Source organism: Ambystoma mexicanum, chromosome 6q, assembly GCF_040938575.1.
Source record: "Ambystoma mexicanum isolate Mex_15411 chromosome 6q, UKY_AmexF1_1, whole genome shotgun sequence".
NCBI classification, from domain to species: Eukaryota; Metazoa; Chordata; class Amphibia; order Caudata; family Ambystomatidae; genus Ambystoma; species Ambystoma mexicanum.
The window spans coordinates 1,154,379,993-1,154,398,355 of NC_090937.1; the positions used below are offsets into that span (position 1 = coordinate 1,154,379,993).

Sequence of the window (18,363 nt, forward strand, 5' to 3'; positions counted from 1 at the left end):
TCACTGCATCTCCAATGTTCAGATCCCGACTGTGTAGTCCTCAATGTGCTTGATCGTTTGTTGGCCTTTAGCCTTTCCTGTCCCACAGCACCATTGTCAATATGCCTTGGTTCGAGTAATGCATGATGTGGGTTGAGGTCTTGAGGATATAATCCAAAGAATACTTCAGTTGGTGCAACTCTAGTCGCTGAATGATGAGTCAAACGGTATTCCAGCAGGAATAAAAGGTACTGTCGTTGCTAGTGCCTGGCTGCGTGTAATTCGGAAACGCTTTGTTCAGTGTGTGCACAAAACGCTCTGCACCCCCATTTGCTCTTGGCGACGAATGGGTTATTTTCCTATGGATTACTCCTCGTTCTTCTAGGAAACGACAAAAGGCTTCCCCTTGAAATGGTGGGCCATTATCCGAACATTATACTTTGGGGAACCCATGCGCAGCAAACACCTTTTCCAGTTTCGGTAACACATCCACTACCACCATTGCTTTCACAAATTCCACCAAGGGTATCGTAACCACTCGTGTAAAATCACTAGGAAGTGCTAGAGTATTCATCAACCCAAAATCGAGACAGTTCTCCGACAGGTTGCAACTTCTGGGTATTGACTGAATCGGAGGAGGTTGTACTTCCATTGACGCTGCTTGGCACCATAGACATTTCTTCATACAAGTATAAGCCTTTTCTTCTAGTCTCCAAAACCAGACTGTCTGCTTGAGGTGGGCCTTTGTTTTGGCTTCCCCTTGGTGTCCATGGTGAGCAGGTCCCACAACTTTCGATACCAGTTTGGTGAAAATCACTATTCAGGAGTCTCGATGCAATAGTTCATCCGGTGCAAGGGTCAATTCATTCATCACCTTCCACATTCCCTAGAGAGTGACTTTAGCATCTTACATTTTTGTATTCAATTGGTAGAAGATCTGTGTCCATTCTCCTCTCACAAGAGCTTCTGGAATCTAATCGGAAAGCATTCATCCACTCCGGACACTGTAGCAATTTCGTCCAAAGACAGATTTTGGTATGGCACTTTCCATAATAAAACAGCTTTCTGTGTCTGTATCTTCTTCCAAGCTCCCTGACCTGCAAGAGATCAAGTGTTTTGACAGATAATCTGCCGTATTATCACCACCAGGCCTGTATGAGAGTGGTACGTCATAGTGCAGAATTGGGAGAAGCCACTTCTCTATTCTTACCCGAGGTCGTAATGATGACCCTGCAATGATTGGAAGTCATGGTTTGTGATCAGTTACTACTGCAATTGTCATATATGAAGAAATGGTAATGGTGACAGCCCCAAAGCACAGCCAATGCCTCAAGTTCAATTTTTGAATACTGCTGCTCAGTGTCAGTGCCCTTCTGGCATAGGCCTGCAGTCTAATTTTTCCCTCTACGCCAGCTAACAGCAGACAGCTCCCAGGATAAAAGTGCTTGAATCCACAGCAATGTGCCTGCACAAAAGGGGGGCACGTGATATGGAGTTGTAGCCCTCGATTTTTGGAGGGTGCTTGTGAGCTCAACAGGAAATTGGTCTGCTGGTGGTGGCAGTCATGGCTGGAGGCCAAGGAAATGTGCTTGCGGCAGCGGTAGCAGCCCCGGCACGTGTGCAGAGGCCCAGATAGCATGGTTCTTTGGCCCTGATGCCGGAGTTTGATGTGTCCGGTGCTCCATCCAGTCTAGTTCCAAGGTGGAATCTATAGATAGAACGCCTGGAGATGTACTTCAAAGCCATGGGTGAGGTGAATCATGAGCCAAAAGGTGTCTACTACGCTGTAGGTCCTGCTGTGGACAAAATATTTACAACAGTACGGCCAGTTAATGATTTATGTGGCAGCGAAAAACGTTTTGAGAGAATATTTCATGTCATTAGTCAATTTGGACTATGAAAGGTTTGTGATGTGCACAGCTAAACAAAAGGACGATGAAGCTCTTGATACTTTCTATGGCAGGCTGCAGCAGCTGGCATCCACGTGTACGTGGGGCGATGAAGAGAGCATGGTCCGCCAGCAGTTGATTCAAGGATGTGTGTCAGGCAAAATACAATGCCTGACACACAATGCCTGTGTGTCAGGCAAAATACAATGCCAGGTGCTGAGGGAGCCTGGTTTGACCCTGGCGCGCATTCTCAAGATGGGCCGCTCCCATGAGTTGGCAGACACTAGGGCATCTAAGATGGATGCAGCCATACGTACTTTAAAGATTGATGAAGTGTGTGCTGTAGGGCGACCAAAAGGGGCCAGGATGGTGAGGAGTGTGGGTCCTTGCAAGGAAAAAGGACCGAGCATGGCGGAACCGTGCCTGCTGTGTGGATATGAACTTCCACACGCAGCGAGCAGCCAGCAAAGGGACGTACGTGCAGAAGGTGTGGCGTTCCTAACTATTTTGCGCACATGTGCCACGCTCCAATCCCAGGGTTGATGTCCAGGGGCCCAGTCAGAATCGTTCAGAAGGGGTTCATTTGTCCAAAGGCGTCCCTGGAATGTGGCCCAGATGGATCAAGAGGAGGATCAAAGGGATCAAGGAGCCTAGGAGGAGGAAGATGTCCTTTTCATCTCCAGTATATGTGAGCTGACGGCCAATAAGAGGCCAAGATGCGTGGTCAGTGTCCATGGGCCTGAGGTGCCTGTGCTGGTTGACACTGGCGCCTCTGTCAATGTGAAGGCATTGAAACACAGAGGCGCAGCCCGGTCCTCCAGAACTGAGCCGGCCAAGGGTTCGAACGTTCACTTTTGGTGGGGATGGACCCATTCCATTAAAAGGGGTCCAAAGTTGAACATGGAATTAACATCATTAAATCTGGATTTTTCATCACAGACATCAGCGAAAACAAATTGCTAAGCTGCAACAGAAGCACTGAAAATTGTGAGTTTTGCCTATGGGTGTATGTTGAGGACATTCAGGCTGTTCTGGAGAAGTTTGCAGATGTGTTTGTTGGAATTGGTAAGCTGGTGGGTGACCATGTGAAGCTTCACATTAACTAAACGATCCGCCCAGTGTCCCTAAAACATAGAAGGATCCCGTTTCATCTGAGGGGACATGTCACAAAGAGCTAGACCACCTGGTTCGGCTGGACATTATTGAGAAGGTGGAAGGATCAACTCTGTGGGTTTCTCCCATTGTGGTGACAAGGAAGCCCAGGCAGCCAGACTCAGTTCCCATTTTCGTGGACCTACACCTACCAAACAAGGCCATTAAGAGAACGACACCCGATGCCCACCATTGATGACATCATAGCGGACGTTCTTCTCTGAATGGTATCTGAAGGCAGGATATCAAGTGGCCGTGCACCCTGAGCCGAGGGACATTACAACATCACAACTCACAGGGGCCTCTACAGATACAAGCGAGGCAGCGGCTGAGGTGTTTCAGAACATCATTTGAGGGGTGTTGGCTGACCTGGATGGAGTTTTGAATATCAGCGACAACATTTTGTTTTTTGTGAAATCTGAGATGGAACACATGGAGAGGCTAAACAAGACCATGGAGAGAATGAAGTCACTGGGTCTCACGCTACACAAGGACAAATGGGAGTTCTTCCAGAGGAAAATTGATTTTTTGGGGTTTGTGTTCCAACAAGGGGGTGTGTTAGCAGACCCAGGAAAGGTGAAGGACAACAAAGATGCGCAACCTCCCAAGACAGTGCCAGAAGTCTAGCTTCCTGAGAATTATGACGTACCTTGGCCGATTCATTAAGAACTTTCCCACGCTGTCGGAGCCACTGAGAAACCTGACCAGGAAGGATACAGTGTGGCAATGGACCCCGCTGGAACAGGCAGCATGACAAGATTAAGGAGGCGCTCACAGCTAATGGTACCATTGCGTTTTTTTATCCGAGTCTGGTGTCAGAGATTGTGGTGGATGCGAGACAGTTTGGTTTGGGTGCAGTGTTGACACAACATGATTCAGGTGGCAATGTAAGAACGGTCGCATTTGCCACCAGAGCACATTTTGGGGAGACCATTAACTGGTCACCGACCACCAGCCCCTCCTTCCGATCAAGGCTGGATTGTCATTGAGACCACCTACCCGGATTGAGCGTTGGATTCTTGCCCCGCTGGAATATGGAGTGTGCCTAGTAGATCGTCTGGGGTCAAATAATGCTGCAGACTCTCTCTCGAGGCATCCAGGAGGGAATGACAGTTGGCCAGAGACAGGGGAAGCAGAGGCGGAGGAGTCTGTACAGTAATGGGTTGAGTCAGCAACTCCAAGTCAGTGCAGGAGTTAGCTGACGCATCTGGCAAGGATGAGTGTTTCAGCCTCCTCCGTGAAGCATTGCACATGGGTGATTGGAAAGGGGTCCTTATGGGACTAAATAAATGGACCCAGGAGGTCTGTGTGATGCTTGAACAGCTGTGGTGGAACAGGGACGAGCTATACTTCACCGAGTCGGGATTACTACTGAGAAGACAGAAAAAGGTGGTTGCATCAGTGAAGATCCCAAAGGTTATTGAACTGGCACATCAGGGGCGCCAGGTGGCCGCCAAAAACATGGCGCGCCTGACACTTAAGGTATGGTTCCCGAACCTGGGAAGCTGCATTGACAAATTTGTGAAGAGCTGTGCGTGGTGCCAAGCGGCGGCCCCTGTGCAACGGGAATGGCGAATTGAGTCCATGCTTAGGAGTTGCTGCCCCCGATAGACGGTACACGTGGGTTTCGAGTCGACGTCGTTGGCGCACATAGTGCCAATCATGGATAAGGTATTTGCCTAACATGGTTTCCCGAAGGAAATTTGGGCTATTTCATTTTTTGTTTATTTAAAAGAACGAATGATGGGAGATCAACCTCCAGAAAATATGTGGGGCCATTCCCGCACAGATTTTCCACACACACTGCACAGCAGAAAAATAGTCATGTACTCTGGGAGGACACAGCTTACCAGCGTCGCCCTCCCCTGTCATGTGTAGCTGACCCCCGACAGCTGTGGGTACATCAAAAGCCTCTGGCCGTGGGCAGCCCGATTAGCATTTCAAGGCCCCATGGATTTGCATCTCCATTGTTACACCTTGCTGGTGGCAGCAAATACTGAAGAATGTTAATTAGCATGCCTCAGGGAAGGCCTGGGTGCAGGAGGTGACCATGGAGACCAGAGAACAACACCTCTTTGTAATGCAATTGGTCAACTTGGTACTAACACCTCTCCTTGGTATGAAAGGAGGATGAATGTCCTGTCTGGAACCACTCCTTCCAGAGCAGTGAAGTATGTGAAATGTAGGAGACAAAGGTCTGCCTGCAACCCCCTACTTCAAAGGAGGCCCATGTGGTGATCAAACGCTGAATAGGGCTCAGTTAATTAGGGAGACACTTTGATGTACAGCAGACAGGAAGATGGGTGGGACTTACAAGTATATGTCATCCTTGCCCTGTCTGTTGCCAAGCACCCCGATTCTGCCCTGAAGCATCACTGAAGATTGTTGGTGGGGAGCCAGGATTGGTTCATTACGGTGGGCTTAGCCTGCACCAATCACTGGGACCCGTTTGGCTTTAAAAGAGGGTGGAGACCCTCACTGATCAGATATGAAGACTTTGCAAGGAGTAAGGACTCATTTGGACCCGAGCTGAAGGTACAGTCTACCTTACATCTTCCGCCAGTAAAGAAAGGCCAGGAGTTCCAAGAGGGAAGCAAGATCCCTCCACTAAACATCTCCCAAGGAACAGAGGGAGATACCGGACTCAGAGGACCCGACCAGCAGCTCCAGATCTGGTACCCAGCCAGCACACAGCATGCCCTGCTAGGTTCCGACAGCAAGCTTCCTAGGTGGGAAGTGCCAGAGAGTTTCTGGACACAGGACAAGGCTGTTGCCTACTAACACCCTCCCGAGCTTTGGGCCGTCCGCCTTGGAAGGACAAGCCCTGCGAAGAAGCTAAGGAGTGCCACACAAGCATCATCCAGCGTCCATCTTTTTAAAGGACAATTTTGAGACAGTCGAGTCCTTGAACCGCATCCGGCTGCACTGCTGACTGTTGCCACACTGCAGTCGCCAGAGCCATCTGGGACGCCTAGACCAGCAATCCAGATCCGTCAACCAGCACAGAGACAACGATTCTTGGCCCAAGCCGCCGCACCGGACAGCCTGGAGACGTTTGTCCATTCTCGCTTGCCGCACTGTCTGCCGTCTGGTACCCGCAACTGTCTCCCACCACTAACTGTCTTGAGGGCTGCGAAGCACCCTTGAACCGCCTCGACGCTGTTGAGCACCAAGAACTTTTTCAACACCAGGTACATTGTGGTTCTGCCCCCCCGGGCCTTCTCCGAAGGCCCTTAGAGACAGTTACGACCCTTTCACCTCCTTGGTGATTGGAAAGGGGTGAAACCAAACAACCTTGAACAGTACGACGGATTACTTTACCAACTACCCTCCTGTCAGTATCCAGAAAGCATCCCTTTCCTTTGTCAGACTGTCTGTCCTCTATGTTGCTTTACAGTGTGGGTTGTAATTTTAGTGTGCTAGAACTGTCTGTTGTAGAAATAGAGTAGATATGTGTATACAACCTTGACTGGACAGTCCCTTTTATCATTGGGTAATAATTGTATTTTCACTGTGTTGCAACTAACCAATGATCCACAACCTTGCAAAGATAAGCCTGCCGTTCTGGCAACGTTACCAAAATTGGACAAGGAAGTCTTATAATTTGCTTGTATTCCAATCTGTTCGGATCCCTTCTGGTGTACTAGAGGTGTGGGATTGATTGATGGTTTAGAAACCGATATTCATCCCTTGACCACTGGTGCCCCGGAAGTTGATTCGTCACAATAACGGTCCACCGTTGCAGGGGGGCAGTTATGGGCAATTTATTGTGGAGTGTGAAATACAACAAAGGAAAATGTCTTTGGTGGCCAAGGAAAAATGGAGAGGAAGAACGCTTTAAGCAGACACTGAACAAGGTGTTTTGTATTGCCCATGGCCAGGGCCAATGCCTGAGAAGGGTTCTATAACAGTTCTTGAGAGAATACAGAGCGACTCCCCACTGCTCAACTGGAGGAGCCCCTGCGGAGGCACTATTCGGGAGATGCCCTTGTGGTTTGTTGCCGGACGTGGATATGAGACAGCCCACTACTTCACTCATAGGCAGAGGTGAGGGGCCTACAACAACTAACTCGCCTCGGAATGGAGCAAGGAGAAAACGCCTTGTTTCCAATGTTGTCTGGTACCGGATCGCCGGTAAAGGGTGATTGACACTGTGCCGTTATAACGGCATACGGATTGTAGCACTCCACAGTCACAAACACGAGTTGTGCTGCTTCTATTAGGCTGTCTGCTCATGCTGACTAAAACACATAGCGCGGCGCTGTATTTATTTGTCATTGTGTCATGACGTACATGGCTCAATGCCTTAAAGGCAAACTCACAACTACCAGATACTCAAGTTGCATAGCTGTAATTGAAACCAGACACATCCTTTACCCAATCACAACACAATCTCTCTGTATACTCTCATGAACCAATAACACACATGGTTGTGCTCAAATTCAAGCAGAGAGGGTAGAAGAGTCGAAAAGCAATTGTAATGTCCTTCATACTATCGATATTGCTACACCTGCACCACATGCCACTGGAGGGTTTAAACTGCAGCCCTGGGGTCCGTAAGCCCGGTATATTATTCTCTAGCATGCAATGGAGGCACATAAGTAGTAATGATTTCATACGAGTATTGTGGGGGCCAAGGGATAGATAAATCCTGAAACTGCACTAGTTTAAACAGTATCAACAACGAAAAAATAGCGCACTCAAAACTCTATAGGGGTAGATAATACCAATCGTTGTGCGTGTATGGTGTTTCTAGAATGAGAACACATGCCGCTTAGGCGTCCTGTGTTTGTTTCAATAATTATACAACGAACTTCACGTAAGCAAAATTAAACTGAAATGCGCTCGCCTGTAAAGGCTGTAATAACATTGTTGTATTACCTATGTAATATAAGGGCCAGGAATCCTCACAGATCTTTGATATACGACACAGTTACATCTAACAGAGGCAGGCTATCCTATAGCTTTCCTGACCACAGAACGTTGATTGTCAGTAGCACTCGGAGAATAACCCTCCTCTCATCTGCCGTTAACACAAGAATCATCTGTCCATTATTTACAAATCGATTTATTATATATAACACCTCTGTCCACGGGGTGGAATAAAAAGAAATTTGAAAGCATCTGGCGACACGTGAAGACAGTCGAAAGCAATGTGTGATAGAACGGGCTTGGTGTGTCACTCATTGTACAAAGCAGAAAATAAAGAAAGTTGTCATTTCATTTGAATAAAAAATTAAGGCTAATTGTCCAAATGCAGTGCAACCCTTTCTCAGGGGCCACACTGTTGAAGCCCTGTGATGATGACTGACCGTGATAGGATTTGTTGCTCCATGGCATCGGGCATCTCAGGTACTGTCGGTACAGGAAGGACGATCCGCGCCCCTGGACCACCAGAGCATGCAGCATACTGCTGCACAAGTGAGGGGAGACCATGCTCGCAGATATTCCTTGATCACGTCTATCCCTGGTGCATGTCAGGTTCTATCACTGCTGTTTCCCCACTACCTGGTCTTGGGACAGATGGTACGGATGTGTCAGTGTCACGCTGTGCATATTGTCAATGGACCAAGCTATCTTCTAAATATCCCAAACTCAGCGGCTGTGTCGTTCTATCCGGTATGATTTTTTGTCCTGCTCTAACCCAAAACGCGTGACTTGCTACCCGACTGTATCCCATAGTAGAACAGACGGCATATATCCAACTCCTTGCTGTGTGCCTCTCTGCCGGCTTATCGTACGGTCTGTTTTCGATCTCTACTTCAGTAAGCGGCACTGTGTGTCTAGTGCCTTCCTATCCGAGAAACTGACCATAGTAACGACCGCCTACTGTTCACGTGACTTGGGCACGTTGCGTTCCCTTCCATGTACCAGCGTCTGACGTCATATTGTCCCTTTTCTTGAGCGGGAAGGCCCTCGCTGCCGTGCTTTAGGCGTAGGCTTAATGTGCGTGCTTTTAGGTGGCTTCGTTTTATATGTATTGGCATTTTCTTCGGGGGACGAGACTCTGAGACAGGCAACGTTGCTGTGGAGCCAGAGGGTCGTGCGCGACCCCAGATGACGACGGGGAGCGCGCAGAAAATTTGATTTATTTGCAATTTCATGTAATGATTTAAATGGAAAATGACGTCTCAGGAGGCGGCTCACAGACCCATGTCAATCTGCCACTGTGTCCCGCTCAATTTGTCTCATATTGTGTGTCTCATTCTTTTTTGTGTCAATTTATATTTATCTCAGTCCCCACACTCCCACTCCAGACATTTTCTCACACCCTTGTGCATAGCTCTCAACTCACACACTTTTGGCGGGTGTCACCCGCCTTGTAAACAACGGTGTCACCCGCCAAGCCTCCTGTACACCCATTCGTTTCAATGGGCTCTCAACCTCCAGAAACAAAATCGGGGTTTTCACCCGCCTTTGTGACACAAATTGTTGAGAGCTATGCTTGTGGTGTGTCACCCCTCCTGGGAGCATGGTATCTCCCAGGTCTCATGCCAATGACCACATGACTTCGAAAACAATAAAAGTAATGAGCGGCTGTCCGCTCATCATGCTTGGAACCAACTGACTCCTACCTGCTGTGTTGTTCTCGCTGCGTGTGATGCTGCGTAGCAGGCAGATGGCCTACCCTGTGAGGCCATGCACAGAGATGGTGCCCCTGCTGGGCAACGCTGTCCCCCATGTCGTCCTGAGCTAGCAAAGACCCTGCTGGGCAACTCAGCGTGAATGAGCTGGTGCCCCTGACGGGCAACCCCAGCAATGGTAGCCTAGGTGCCCCCAGGCCATTGTCCGTGTGACCACAGCCCATCAGGGTGATCTCTGCAAATCGGTGCAGTGGGTACCCCCGCAGCCCCTACAAGCTGGCTTGTGTGCACACAAGCCACCCTGCAACTGAGACAGTCAATGTGTGTGCTGGGTGCCCCCCCGCTATGGACGGACTGGCCTGCGTTGTTTTAAAGGACCCATACATTATACTGTCCTCGCGCCTGCTTGAGTTCTACACTTTATTTCACTGCCGGAGGGGCCCGGGTATCACAAAAGTAGCATAGGCAGCCTCTGCATTCTTTGCTGCCGGGTCCCCCAGAGCGCTCCAAGGCCAACCGGCGCCAAGGGCTCTGTGCTCCTGACATCAGTGATGCTTGTGTCTGGTTACTGTACTCTCAGAGCCTGTCATATGGCTGCACTGCCGTTATTGAACAGTGCGCCGTTGTGTCCCGTGTTCTATGCCATTTCCAATCATCGTCCGCTACCTCCCCAAGAATGGCTGAGAGCAAGCTCTTCATGTCGCTCACTGCCAGTGTCATCCCTGCTGTCAACCTCTCCAACTCATATATCAAATTGTCCTTGTCCATCTGTTGCCATGGTATATATTGGTATATATTGTGGTTGTCTGCCACCCTTCTCTAGCAACGGAAACGGTGTCAATTGTATTCCCCTGCCATGTCTCCCTTTGTCTTTGGTAGTTGTGAACGCTTTAGTCATACTCGCTCCTTTGCATCCCAGTAAGGCTCTGAACCTCTGCGCATATGGAGTAAATGTGTCTGTGCTATGCAACATATCTCTGGGACGCTCCATGCATCCTTTAGGTTCTTCCTTACTTTTCTCAGTGTCTTCCTCTCCTCCCCACAGTGTCTCCCTTTCAGGGGGCTTATTTCCCTGGGGGTGTGGCAAGGCCTCCTCCCTTCGTCATTGTCACTTTCCCCTAGGTCCTCATCTGACCCCATAGCCCAAATACTGTCATCGCTTTCCTCCTCTTCCTCAACTTCAAAATTAAGTCTCCTTAACATGCGTTTCCCAGTCACCCTGTCCACTAAATTACTTTCCCCCCCTAATGGAGACCCTGCTCTACTCCTGCTTGTCTTCGGGCAGAAGCACTGTCCGTCCTGTATAATATCCCTGTTCTTCTTCGTATTCCCTCTTCCTCATCATCATTTAAACGTGTCGGGCCCGTCATGAGGTCTGCTACCTGGCTGAGGCATCTCTCCATAGTTTTGTCTCTTTCCCGTTCCTGTCACCTATTCCTCTCTTCTTCTTCTCTGTGCCAACGCTCTTTGTCAAGTCTTTCAATTTCCAACTGTTTCTTCTCTCTTTTCACTTGCAATTGCCTCTCTTTTTCCTCCTCTGCTTTTCTCTGCTTTTCTCATCGCCTTTTCCTCTATCTCTTTCTCTGCCTTTTCTTCTGCATTTTCCCTTTCCAGCCACTATTGTTCCTCTTTCTCTTCCCTCTCTCTTCTCTTCGCTTCCTTCATTATACCTGTCAATTTTCTGTCCTCTTCTTCCGTTCCCTTCCATTTCGGAGCTTCCTCCCCTGTACCTTTTGCTCGTCCGCAGTCCTTCTGTCCAATTTGAGCACTATCTGCCCCTGTACGGACTCGTTTGTCGGGACTGTACCTCTCTTATCCTCACTACATCCCAATATCTCTTTATCGTCTCCCCTCAATTTCGTTTGCAGATTGCTGTGCTCTTTGCGTTCGTCATTTATAGCCTCTATTTTATTATTCGCCTGCTTCGCGCTGCTAAGCGGGTCCTCACTGCTATACGCAGGTGGTGCATAAACAGGCTTGGTATAGCCTGCCACTGATTTTAATTCTTTCAAGTGGTCAAATCCCTAGCTTTCTGTCATGGGGTCTGTGGAGTGGGTGCTTCACTCCCCACATCGCGTTGGTGCAGTTCCCACTCTTTCTTGGATGGGTCCTCTTCCCCATACTGATACATTTTCTATAGCTCCAGTATAGCTAATCTGTTACTCAATGTCTTCCCTTTATAGGCGGCATGCAGGTACGTATTCATATGTTGCAGCACATATTTGGAAAGACTGCACTCTGGGTGCATGGCTTCGCCCTCTGTATTGAGAGTGCATTCTGTGCTATAATTGTGTATTTTGCCTTGATACCGCAGGAGGGACTTGCACAAATGTTGAAGGGGTTTATCCCCCATAGCGGAAAATCACTTTCTGACTGCCGATACTTGCGTGATCTCAAATCGGGATTTTGACATGTTTGAATACCTCGTCAATTTGTAAATTTCCCAATTATTGTTAATTTTCAGTCAACTTCTCCAAAACTGTAATTATTCTCAAACCATTCCACCAGCCTCTCTGGCTCACCACCGTCAATAAGAGTGGGCTCCATGCACCGTCCACACTGTATTTTCTGTCCTAAAAGGCCAAACCACAATTTCTTCATGTGCTCCTCGAGCCCAGCTCACATGGCATAACACCCTTCAATAATCTAAACATCGCTTCATCAAGTTAAAACCCATTGTCTTCTGTGTTGAATACTTACCATTTCTCTCCTTTTCCGCTTTCTCCGACCATCACATCTGGGCCCTTACTGTGAACCTTTGCTTCCATATAAACACACCAAGTCCTAGTCAACAACCTTATGCGTGATGTCACGAGCTCAAAAGGAAAACCCTAATACTTCAAATACACTCCCAGTTGTTACAACACCTCAAAACACAACAACACAAATGACATAACACACAGCCATCTTCCTCCATCGCAAATCACATGGGAATACCAAAATTACGTGTTCCTTCTTCGATACCACTGCATATAGAAATACATCTCGATGAGATAAACTAAGAAACCACCTTTTGCGACCTTAGCGAGTCACGCTAGCGTCTAGACACAGGGATCCAGACATAAAACATCCGCAAACCAAGCATTAACTGCTAGAAAACAGGTATCCCTTTTATTGTCTTTTTTTCTTTTTTCATCTGCACACTAAGCTAGGGCCTAGAGAACAGGTATACTTTTTTTGTAATTTTCTTTTTCATCCGTAAGTTAAACTGACCGCCTAGAAACTGGGATCCTTCCCAAAAACATAAAAACAAACCACAGAAAACACTTTCCACTTCCCCAATATTTGTGATATGGCTGAGTCTATACTTACACTCTGTGGATCCACTGAAGCCCCTCGAGCACCGCCTTTCCCACAATCTATCTACCACTCTGCCGTCCGGTCTGATTGGTGTCCCACGGGGGAGGGGGTGGTTAGGAATTTCTCAAAGGCGGCTCCTGACGACCTTCCCAGTATCCACGTGTAGTTACTCGATCTGGGTCGCGAGGTAGCCCTTCAGGCATGTCGCAGGAAAAAGACAGTCTTAATGCTGAAAGGTCTTAGCGACCGTCCTCTTCTACCACTTGTAACAGAGTGGCGAGTAAACTATTATCAATCTCCCCGGTTACTCGCAAGAGGAACTGGGCCCTGGAAATCCCCTACCCCGACAGATGACCCAGCCATAGGACAAAGTTCACTGTCTTTATTAACAATTAAAATGACATGGATTACAACATGAAGAACGCAAAATTCTCCACATTCTCAAACAACATCACAAAAACAAGTTACATCACAAAAACCTAACAGGGGAAGGAATTGGTTAGTGAGCTAAACTACATATAGGTTCTATACAGAATTAGTATGATCACTGGATACGCCATATCTGTTGGCTCCTCCTGAGACCACCTGTATGTGTCATGAAAACAAAGTTACAGGTTACCATTAAGGTGATTGGCCGGTGCAACATAGTGTATGCTTAACATGGAAGGTGTTTAGGGATTGGACAGAAAAGGTCTTCTCAACCTTGGAGCTTTGGACAGTTACCAGGCCAAGTGCAACTATTCAAGATAGTGGGAACGACCCCAATGGTGCTGCATGTTCCCAACAGGTTACCTTCCCTGATCTCCAAAGCCTTTAGACAGAACATATGGCTTTGAACCTGTTGCATCCTTCTACCTTTGGTTCGATGGGAACAGCCTTCTCCATCTGCCTCGAATGAGATTCAGGTCACGTGTGTAGGGACCATGAAATGGAGCTGCCTTGCTTGTAATTTAAGAGGATTTTTGTCTGTGTCCCTCGCAGCTGTCCTATGTCTTCTGTTAACTTGAAACTTTCCTTCCCTACTTGTCCTTGGCGAGGCTATGCACAGTGTCTGTGCAAGAATCCTGGTCTACATGCTGGTAGCCTTACCCTGTATTCTGAAGTTTATCTTGCTTTTTCCATTCACTCCAATGTACCTAGGACTTCCATCTTTTTGCGCATTGCCGTCCATGTTAGGTGCGATTAAGCATTGTCAAACCGCTCACATGTATTCTTAGGCGTCTTTCAGTTCCACGTAGCAGAGCGTATACGTGTGTCAGTCCTCAAACTATGTGAGTCATAAGCATTTGCTTTGTGTCTATCAGCAAACAACTAAAGTGTTTGTGTAGCTTTCATGTATGGATGCCTATGTGCTTCATGTCTAACGTATCTATGTCATGATGTCTGTCGTGAGGTCATCAGCGTTCTTCGAGGTTGCAATCAGTCGAGTTGTTCGATTGATGACAGCTGTGTCTCTTCAATACTGTCATCCAGGTATAGTCTGAACGGTTGACTGAGTTAGGAGCGCTTCTCAAACCTGCGATTCATCAATGATGGGCAGGAAGGGCACAGAAACGATGTACATCTCTCGTTCCTCTGTCGCTGGGCTGAGAGTGGGAAGGGTGTAACAAGGGCCACGTTTGGGTCTCACCCTTCACATTAATGACTGTTCACATATTTTTTTACATTATTGTTGGTTTTATAACCAGAATGAGATTTGAATCGAGGTTTATTCATACAGAAAGATACACAGATATTGACACATCATTGCTATGATGTCATCTCGTTGACATTGCTGGGCAATGTTGACAGTATACAACTTGCTAACAAGCAAACATTTGTGTAAGTAATCGACTTATCCCATGTGGGATCGTTATATTGGGAATAATTAACTTCCTGTGCTTATATTTTAGAGTACTGTTGCAAAATTGTTAAGTCGTTCTGTGACCAAACTGTGCTTACATGTACGTCACACGCACTCAATGTAGAAACTTTCTAATTTATAGGAAGAGGGGTCAAAGCATGGGAAAGAGCGCTGCTAGTGATTCTTCTTTTCTTTGTGTTTTGAATACCTTATGTACTTTCATATGGACCTATTTGTGATGTCCACGTGATACCCATCACGTGGACAAGGAAGTAAAGGTGCGAGAAAAGCCTGTGAAGGGCAGTTCCCACTCTGGCCACAGAGCACAGGTGTCCCGTATCTCATTACCACCTACTCATTCATTATATGAAGACATAGCTGTGATGATAACTGAAGGGTGTCCCCCGTCTACTCTGAAATTTAAAATCAAAATGGACGTAATTTTAGAGGCAATATTGGTTTCCAAAGAAGAGTTAGCTACTAATCTCCCATGCTGTAAAACTACATTTCAGCGTTATCAATTGTGTGTATTGTCGGATAAAATAGCAAACAGTAAGGCCTACTATGAATATGCCTAATTTAGTACAAAATGGGGTGATCGGGCACGATATCTAGAGATCTTTCTGTGCAACAAGGTAAGAAAAGCATATATGAGATACAAACTGAATCAACTTCTGACAAATGAAAGAGTGCAATATTGGAATAATAATATGGCGGATATGACTACTGGTAGATGTCGCTTTTGTAGTTATACTAATGAACTGGAATCTCTGAAGCATCTGATTGTATATTGTAAGTATTTTGAAAAGCAGAGGGTGGTTACCTTTGGCTTCGACCTGTCCCCCTCATCCTGCATGTCTAGAGAAAGTTTATGGGAAAGGTGCATGTGGGGAAACAGCCAAAAATTTGTGCTTAGACTAACGAAATTGTTGTATATCATTGAGGAGAACCTCCTACAAAAGAAATCCATGCAAAGTGTTGATCTGGGTTAATGTGGTATAGAAGATTCAGGAGGGTGATTTGCCAGATGTTCATGTCAGATTTAAGATCTTGCAAAAAGACTCTGAACATTTTATATGGTTGGAAATATGTCTTTGTAATCCTAGATAATGAATGTCATGTGTTGTCTATGGTTTAATGTTGTAGTTAGGACGTGTGACTCTGGTAGAGAGTACGGGTTTTTATGTGAAAGTAATGAAAGAAGAATTGGTGATTTGTAAAATATAATTTTGATGCCTTGTAAGGAAGTATTTTGTAAAGGTTTATTCAAACCACATGCAATAATAAAAATAATAAAAGACAATATTGCATGTCCTGGCCCACGCTGTGCTCCGGAGCCCCAGAGGCCTGCTCCCTCAGCCCTGGCACAGGCATCACACTGGTGACGAGGTGGAGACCGCCTCCCACCCAACCCGACAACAGCGAGACACGCCCAACTCACCCTGCTCCCCAGGCACACGAGGGCCCGCAGACCCATGTTGCGCCCTTCCCCCACAGAGTGCCTGGGCAGCAGCCACACGGCAGCCGGCCCCACCACGCAGCCGTCAGAGGAGCAAGCAGCCTCCCACCGCATTCGCGCCCCAGGCACCCCCAGGGCCTGCTGATCTCTATTGCGCCTTCACTGTCGGGTGCCTGGGCACGAGGAAAAAAAATAACTTTTGCGACCGCAGAGGAAAAGAAGATGAGAAGTAAGTGCGTCACGACCTGAGTGCGCGCGCGGTCAAAAAAAAATAAAAAGAATTTTAACGGCACCTCCATGACACCATTCCAGCGCCATCCACTGGCCCACAAGTCTAACACAAGGCCCGGCAAGCACATGGAACACACGTGGGCCCTGCCAGCAGTGCCATACACACGGGGTGAAACCCCAGAAGGCCCCAGGCACAGGAGGGAACACCCCGGGCCACGTGCCCATCCAGTGGCCCACAAGAACGGCAAACAGCCCAGCAGGCATGTGGAACACATGTGAGCCCGTCAGCAGCACCACACATACCGGGGTGAACCCGGAAGGCCCCAGGTGCATACAGACGACCAGACATAGGGATCAAACCACTCAAAAGCCAGGAACACACTGGTGGCAGTCCCACAACAGGTAGACAACGCACGGGTGGAAGCACGTGCCCCAGCCAGCCCCTACACCAGCAAGAGACATCCAATCGTACGACAAGCACAGCCAGGGCCAATGCAAAAGAGCCAACCTGAGTGTGTTACCACAAGCCCAATCTCGACCCCTCACAACATGGCAGACGACATCATAACGACGCCACAGGGGCATCAAAGCCGAAATCCCGACACCAGCACATGGCTGGACAGCACGCAAGGGACATTCATGAAACCCTTTCAGCCCTTTGGGTCATGCACAGGACTCTGCTGGGAGCTCTGGATCAAGCAGTTTGAGTTGTGCATCCTGATACGCAACATCACCAGCAAGGAGAAGAAAAGAGCCTTCCTCATGTTCAATTTGGGCACCATGGCCCTCCAATTGTTTAACGCACCCCCAAACCGGGGCACAGTTGACGACCACGAGACAGCGAAGGACGTCCTCACCAAGAATTTCAAGCCCAAAGTCAGCACTGACTTTGAACGATTTAAAATGAGCCAGGCCAGAGAGCGCCCGCAAGAGAACATTGACGACTTGCACTGCCGATTGCGGGAGATGGCCCTTGGATGTGACTTCTTGAATGAAGATTTTGCGGTGCGGCAACACGTAATTCAGGGACTATACTCAGACAAGCTCTGGCGGTCCATCCTATCGGAGACAGATCTACCACTGGACACCATCTTGTCCATGGGGCGACTGCGCGAAAGAACCGACGAGCACATGTCGGAGATGGAGCAAATAATCAGCCGACTTCCGCTGGACACCGAAACGCCACACAACAGCATATCCACAGTCAACACCCTGTGGCAGCACAGACCCCAACAAGGGCAGCCAGCCACCAGACAGAAAAACTGCATGTGGTGTGGAGGTCAGCAACATAGAGGCAAAACATGCCCGGCATACGGTAGCACTTGCCTCAAATGCGGGAAAGTGAACCATTATGCAGCGTTGTGTCGGAGCTCCTGAAAGCCCAGAGAGCACTCGCCCTGGAGATACACCCCAGACAGGAGTAAAGACACAAGGTACCGCAAAACACAACCAGACCACCCGAGACAGCACGGCCGCTGGCAGAAGAGACAGTCTGGCAAAGTACGTGAAGGTAGGAAAGGACGGGCCCGAGCAATAGACAGAGAAGACAGCAACAGCAGTGACGACAGACAGACAAGCAGAGAGCAATCCCCAGCCTACTCAAACAGACACAGAAACCCCCGACGGGATAAAGTACACATGATATCAGCAGTCAAGCCCAGGCACAGTGAGCAAACCTGGCGAAAACAAATCACACTGCTGAACCGTAAAAGTAGATGACATCCCTGTCACTGTGATGATTGACAGTAAACGTTATGCCGACGACCAGGTTTGACAAACTCGACCCCAAACCCTGGCTGCGGTGAAAATCCATTCTGTTATACGCCTACGGCTGCAAAAAGCCTCTCCCGGTAGTGGGATACTTCAAGACTGTCATCACACATCATGGCATGAGCTGCAAGACTCAGATCCACGTCGTAGACGCTG

At 48.1% G+C, this 18,363-nt stretch overlaps 1 protein-coding gene across 1 annotated transcript in view; it reads right to left on the reverse strand.

Annotated features, from left to right (window-relative positions):
- The window catches only part of SLC30A9 (solute carrier family 30 member 9), a 1,100,681-nt gene extending 1,091,854 nt beyond the window's left edge, over window positions 1-8,827 (reverse strand). The window contains exon 1 of the mRNA XM_069631745.1: window positions 8,333-8,827. Coding sequence (XP_069487846.1) covers window positions 8,333-8,456 — 124 coding nt within the window. The 5' untranslated portion in view covers window positions 8,457-8,827. The remainder of the gene's footprint in view (window positions 1-8,332) is intronic.
- Window positions 8,828-18,363: the final 9,536 nt, after the last annotated feature.